The following is a 6960-nucleotide window of genomic DNA, read 5'->3' as shown; positions in this document are numbered from 1 at the left end:
TTATTATCCCTAATTTACAGATGCAGAAACTGAGGCAGACACAGGCTGCCCAGGATCAGACAGCTAGTAAGAGTCTGAACTTGACTCCAGGTCCATTGCACACATCCAACTGCCTGGATGATGCACCAGAAAATAACCATAGTCAGAAAAAAATTCAAAGCTAGCAGGAATAGTATTCCCAGACATTTGACAAATGTGCATGGATATGAGCATGTATGTACCTAACATATAGAACCACTGCTGGATTCAGAAGGTTTTGGTTCTGTGTTCTTTCCATTTCCACAAAGGGACCCCTTGTAGCATTTGACCCATGCAGTCCTGACCATTTAAAGAAGGCTCAAACTTTTTCCTTTCAAGCATTTTGGTTCCTTATACTCACATCATGAAGACCTGGGGGAAATTGTTTAAACTTGTTAATCTTTCATTCATATTCAATCAATTCAAAATGATAGTGTGGGGGGGATTCTTTAGGTAGAATGTGGATAAAGTACAGGATAGCTACTTACTTTCTCTAAAGAAAAGACCCATGAGTGTGCATTTATAAAATACTTAAAACAGGACATAGTCACATTGAATTACTGTTAGACTCTCCCAGAAAGTTGATAAATTTCAAAGCATGAAACAAATCAATTTGTGGGTCTGTCCATATAATTCCCTAAAATTCCTATTTGGCAAGCTAACCCAGGAGTGGTTCTCCTCACCTTGTCAGGGATCTTCCCTGATGCAGAAACACTCCCTACATCCCCTAGGATTTTTTAAACTCATAGAATGGCCTCCAGTGCTAGACAGGTTCATCTCAGGATCATCATATTTAGGAAATGAATAAAACGGAAAAGGCGGCCAGGAGTTACAGGTCATCATTTCTCTCCTATACCCGGACAAGAAATCTTTTGAGAGAGAGGGTTTTCATATGGGAGAATTGAAGGAAGAGAAGAAATTGGGAGTGGGGTTATTAATTTTATTAGCATATAATGGGGCTTAGAAAGTTCCATTTCCAGCAAAGTGGGGGAAAAGATGGAAATAAGCATTTAAGTCAAGCACTATGCTAAGTGCTTTACTAAAATATCATTTGATCCTCAAATAAATTCCAGGAGTTAGGTGCTATTATTATCTGTAGTTTACAATTGAGAAAACTGACTCAAAAAGAGATTGAGTCACTTGCTTAGGGACACAATCAGTAACTGTTTGATGTCAGATTTGGACTTAGGTCTTCTTGGCTTTCTGCCCAAAAGGCAGCTGGTGATTCAGTGGATAGACTGATGACATAGAGTCAGTAAACCCTAAGTTCAAATCTAGCCCTAACTATTTTATAGCTGTGTGACCCTAGGCAAGTCAGTTAACCTCTGATTACCTGAAAAAATGGAGAAGAAAATGACAAACAATTTCAAGTATTCTTGCCAAGAAAATCCCAAATGGGATCAAGAAGGGTCAGACATGACTGAAACAACTGAACAATAACAGCAACTACTTCCTGGATCCAGGTCCTAGCATTCTATGGTAACTTATCAAACCTTACCTGAAACTGAGAAGAAACAGTTGAAACAAAGGGAGAAGTCTTATCCCAAAGAAAGCACGGCTCTTGCCTAGAATTTTAGTTGTGGAGATTCCAGCAGTACAAAGACAATTTACAGAAGTTGGGAAGCTGGGAAGTAAGATGAGCCTTCTACAAATTCAGGTTCAGGGATATAGCAAAAAAAATTCAGCACATAAAAAAATCAGAAAATATTATCCATTATTTCACACTTGTGAACCTTTCACCCCTACAAAAGAATGGGACCAGACTGTCTTCTCATATTTCTATTTAACATATGTGTTTACTTTTTGTAATTTTTCAAGATACATATTTTATTGTTTTATGATTGCTCTGTGAATTTTGTGTGAATATTGTTGTGGTCATTGTGAATACTGTTTACTTGCATCAGCTTATGTAAATCTTTCCATACTTCTCTGTTGTCATCATATTTTTTTTTCTTACAACACAGTGATACTCTATTACATTAATGTATCAACATTTGTTTATTCTCTGATGAGTTGGTTCTTATAGGAAGAAATGGACTCAATGAAACAAAAGTACTTCATTCCAGGAATATTTAGAGCCAGTGCAAAGTCATGGAGACAGGAGATGGAGTGTTGTTATTTTATCCACAAGACAAATTAATTAACATTAATCAGAATATTTATGCAGTAAGATAAAATTAAGAATTATTCAAAAATCATTTTGTTGCCTAGTTGTTTCGGTCATGTCCATGATCCCATTTGGAGTTTTCTTGGCAAAGATATTGGAGTATTTTGCCATTTCCTTCTTTAGCTCATTTTACAAATGAGGAAATGAAGTAAATGGAGTTCACGCAGCAAAAATAGTGTTTGAGTCTAGATTTGAACTCAAGAAGATGAGAATTTTTTTTTCACTCCAATTCTAGCACAATATCTGCTGTACCAAACCAGCTGCTTTTTAAAAGCATGATAATCCATTCATAGGGATCAGAGAGGTCCTAGAATAAGTTGGTCTCATACTTGCTTTTGATCATAATTAACTGGGCTCTTATTTCCTCCTAAGTGTCCCATTGATGCCTCAATCTCATTGTGGTTAAAAGTGAACACATCATCTTTCCCCACTCAGATCATTCTTCACCATTTCTTACTGAAATATGGTATACAGAACTGAATACAGAACTCCAGGTATAGTCAAACACAATAGAGATTGGATATTGAAGGGAATTGAGAAGGAAGAGAAAGGAAAACAAAGACACTTACGAATTTTCAAGTATGCCTGGGTTTAATCAACCAATAGAGAAATTAGAAAGAACAACAGATTTGGGGGGAAAGATGATGGGTAAAGTAGATAGTGTGCTGAAAATAAAAAAAAATCCTCATCTTCCTGAGATGATACTGTTAAAGTACTGCACTTAATGTGCCAGAAAATTTGGAAAACACAATAGTGGCCACTAGATAGGAAAGAACAATACTAAACAAAGATAATGCCAAGGAATTCTCAAATTATTAAACCATTATGTTTATTTCACATGCCAAAAAAGTTATGCTTAAGAGTCTATAAGCTAGGCTTTAGCAATGTAAGAACTGAAAATGACCAGAAAAGCAGATTGGTTCTTGAAAAGGTAGAGGATCCAGAGACCAAATTGCCAACATTTATTAGATTGAGCAAGAGAGTTCCAAAGAAAACATCTACTTCTGCTTCATTGACGACGCTAAAACCTTTAACTGTGTGAATCACATCAAAATGTTGCAAGTCCTCAAAGAAATGGGAGGACCAGATCACTCCATCTCCTGTCTGCATGACTTTGCACTGGCTCTAAATATTCCTGGAATGAAGTACTTTTGTTTCATTGAATCCATTTCTTCCTATAAGAACCAACTCATCAGAGAATAACTGAATAAATGTCGATACATTAATGTATTAGAGTATCACTGTGTTGTAAGAAAAACAGGATCATTCTTGAGGAACCTGTATAAAGGCCAAGAAGCAACCATTAAAACTGAACATGGAACACCTGATTGCTTTTAAGATTGGGAAAGGAATACCGTATATACCTACCTTATTTATTTAGCTTATATTCAGAGTACATTATGTAAAATGCCAGGATGTATGAATTAAAGACTGAATTAAGGTTGGAGAAATAGCAACAGTCTCAAATATAGATGAGACCACTCTGATGGCAGAAAATGAACAAGAATTAAGAAGCCTTTTGATGACAATGAAAGAAGAGTGTAAAAACTGACTTGAAGCTTAACATAAAACAAAAACAAAAACATCTTCACAACTGGTCCCATAAACTTACTAGCAAATAGAGAGAGAAGAAATGGAAGCCGTGTCAGATTTCTTGGACTCAAAGATCACTGCCGACTGCAATTATGAAATTAAGATATTTGCCTTTTGGAAGGAAGGTTATAGCAAATCTAGACAGCATATTCTAAAAACAAAGATATCACCTTGCTGACCAAGGCCCATATAATTAATTGCAGTGGTAATGCATGACTATGAGAGTTGGATTACAAAAAAATCAGAGTACTGTAGATTCAATTTTCGAGTTGTGGTGCTGAAGAAGACAATTGAGAGCCCCTTGGATAGCCAGGAAATCAAATAGTCAATACCTAAAGAAATTAATTCAGGTCATTAATTGGAGGTCAAATGTCAAAGCTGAAACTTAAATATTATGGTCACATAGTGAGAAGACATGACTCATTGGAAAAGACCTGATGTTGGGAAAGATTGAAGGCAAAAGGAAAAAGAAGCAGCAAAGGATGAGATGGATAGATAGTGACATGAAAGTGATGAATATAAGCTTGGGCAGACTTTAGGAGATAGTAGAGAATAGAATGGCTGGTATACTGTGGTCCACATACTCATGAAGAGTTGGACATGACTGAATGACTGAACAATGACAATAATTGTTCTAAACTATCAAGATAATTTTTTTTTTCTGCAGAAAATCAGGATCAAGTGACTTGTTCCAGACAGCTAGTGTCTGGAGTTGGACTGAACTCAGTTCCTCCTGTCTTCAGGGCTTGTGCTCTATTCATTATGCCATTTATTACCCTGCTAAGATAATTTTGGATCCCAACTTTTCCATCCTATGTGTCAATCATCTCTCTATAGTTGAGTGGTACCATTTACAAATCTGGTAAGCATTTTCCTAATGCAAAAGCCTCACCAGAGCACATCCTTGTGGGGAAAGAAGACAAAGAAAACCCAATTTTCAATGTTTTCCAGTAGCCCTTCGACATGAAAATGAAGAATGTGTATTACATAGCATGACACTTGAGATCATCCATACCCTCAATCCAAACTGTCTTTCTGAGCTTATATAATGAGAATGTTCTGGCTTCATTTACTCAACATTATGCTCACTTCACATTACTTCTCTTCATTCATTCTATATCCAACAAACTATTAGATATGCCCAATCTTATCTTGCAATTCCCTACATTTTCATGGATTTTTTTCCAGGATGATAATATATTGTCTTTTCCCATATTATCTGTGCATGTTCAATTCCTTTCCCCTTCCTTGAAGCAGAAGATGTGTCACTTCAAATCTGTACAGTCACAACCCAATACCGTGCACAGAGTAGGCAATTAAATTGGGTGAATCATGTATCTTTTACTATATTGGAATACATTTTCAATATAGTGCTTGGACCTTAAACTAGTGAGACTGTGTAGTTTTTTTTTAAACTTGTGTTTTTAGTGTTTTTTAAAACAAAGTCTATTTGGTTTAAACATTGTACGCTATTAACCTGTGATATTTTGCATAAATCAATGTTGATTTCTTTAACAGAATTTAGAGATAATAGTTAATAATTAACAAAATGATTTTCTAATTCTTTTATTTTTATTGGTGGATCTGATGGAAATAATACGATATACTGGAAACAGGTTATTTTTTAACAGGCACAAGTTTTTAAATAGGTAAAAAACTTCCTTGTTCCTCACTGTATTTCTTTCTCTTGTGAAAGTCAACATCAGAACCATGCTGTCAATAAAGTCTATTGGTCCCATCATTTTGTTCTTCTCTTTGGCACAATCTCTAACACTGCCCAAAGCATCTCAGCAGGAAGGTAAGACAACACTATTACAAACTAGTTATGGTATGAATGTACAAAAGGTATGACAGATAAATATACGAATGTGACTTTGGACAACAGTAAGAAAGGCAGTGTTCAGGACATTGCCCATCCTTTGGCAGATGGCAAAGTGTATTGGGTGGAGCCATGAATTTGGAGGAACATTCATAAAATAGAGAGAATTCGGAATGGTGAAGATTGTAATGGGTTTGATTAGTTTGAGGAAAGACAAAACTTAGAGAAGTATATGAGGGAATAGCACTTGTCATCAGGTATCTGAAGGGCTGTCATATGGAAGAAGGACAAGTTTGTGTTTTTTTGGTTCCAGAGGTGAGACTCAGGACTGGTGGACAAAAGTTGTAGGAGAGTCAGAATTAGATGTAAATTTTTTAAAAATAGTATTTTATTTTTCAAATCCATGTGGATAGTTGTCAATACTCACTTTTGCAAAATCTTGTGTCCCAAATTTTTCTCTCTCTGTCCCTCTTCCCCAAGACAGCAAACATTCTGGTGTAGTTTAAACATGTGCAACAGAATTAGATTTGATATAAGAAAAAACAAACAAAACTTTAACTTAACAATTAGAAATACCCCCAAAATGGAATGGGCTCTCTTGGGATGTGGGGACTCTACCTCTTGCTAGAAGTTTTCTAGAATGATCACTTTTGGGAACTCATAAAGTGGATTCTATTTCAAATAGGGGATGGAGTAGATGGCCTTTGAGGTCTCTTTAGCCTCTGAGATAGTGTAATTCTTATTTTACAAATCAAGTATGAAAATATAGCTTATCCTTTATCTTTGAATTCTCTCCATTTCTTCTCTCCAGTTTCTTTTTTATTATTGTTCAGTTGATCACTCATGTTTGACTTCTTGGACCCTATGGACCATAGTGCTCCAGTTTTTTGTCTTTTCTTCTATCTTCCAAATTCTGTCCAAGCTCATGTTCATTGCCTCTCTGTGTCCCTCTTATTGTCCCTCTTATCCTCTGCTGTTCCTTTTTTCTTTTGTCTTCAATCGTTCCCGACCTCAGGTTTTTTGTGTTTTCAGAGTTTCTTTTCAAAAATTGTACATCTCAATCTCTTCTCTTGAGAAACTGTTGAATAATAATAAGAACAACACTTGGCAATCACTGGTAGAGGGAAGTTTTCCTAAGGGAAAGGAAAACCCATTGGAAAGCTGATTGGCTCCCAGAAAACACAAAGGGTGTTTGCTACAGAGGATTTTTTCTGACCTTGTCAAAAACAGTTATCACCATTGCATTAAGTTCAGAACTTGGTATAGTTAGGAAAGGCAGAGACTTAAATTGGGCTGCTCTAAGACTGTCACATTTCAGGACTAAGTTTGCTGGCCTGCAGAATTTGGAAGGGTTGACCACTAA

The 6960-nt window shown here is 36.1% G+C and overlaps 1 protein-coding gene across 1 annotated transcript in view; it reads left to right on the top strand.

The window, feature by feature from the left end:
- Positions 1–5443: 5443 nt before the first annotated feature.
- Positions 5444–6960, top strand: part of AFM (afamin) — a gene marked incomplete at its 5' end in the record, with an annotated part of 29060 nt that continues 27543 nt past the window's right edge. The window contains 1 exon segment of the mRNA XM_074275764.1: positions 5444–5576. Within this exon segment, the coding sequence (XP_074131865.1) occupies positions 5444–5576 (133 nt within the window).

This window comes from Sminthopsis crassicaudata, chromosome 6 (genome assembly GCF_048593235.1).
Source record: "Sminthopsis crassicaudata isolate SCR6 chromosome 6, ASM4859323v1, whole genome shotgun sequence".
NCBI classification, from domain to species: Eukaryota; Metazoa; Chordata; class Mammalia; order Dasyuromorphia; family Dasyuridae; genus Sminthopsis; species Sminthopsis crassicaudata.
Note: the sequence above shows the minus strand (reverse complement) of the source record. Positions and strands in the feature narration are given on the sequence as shown.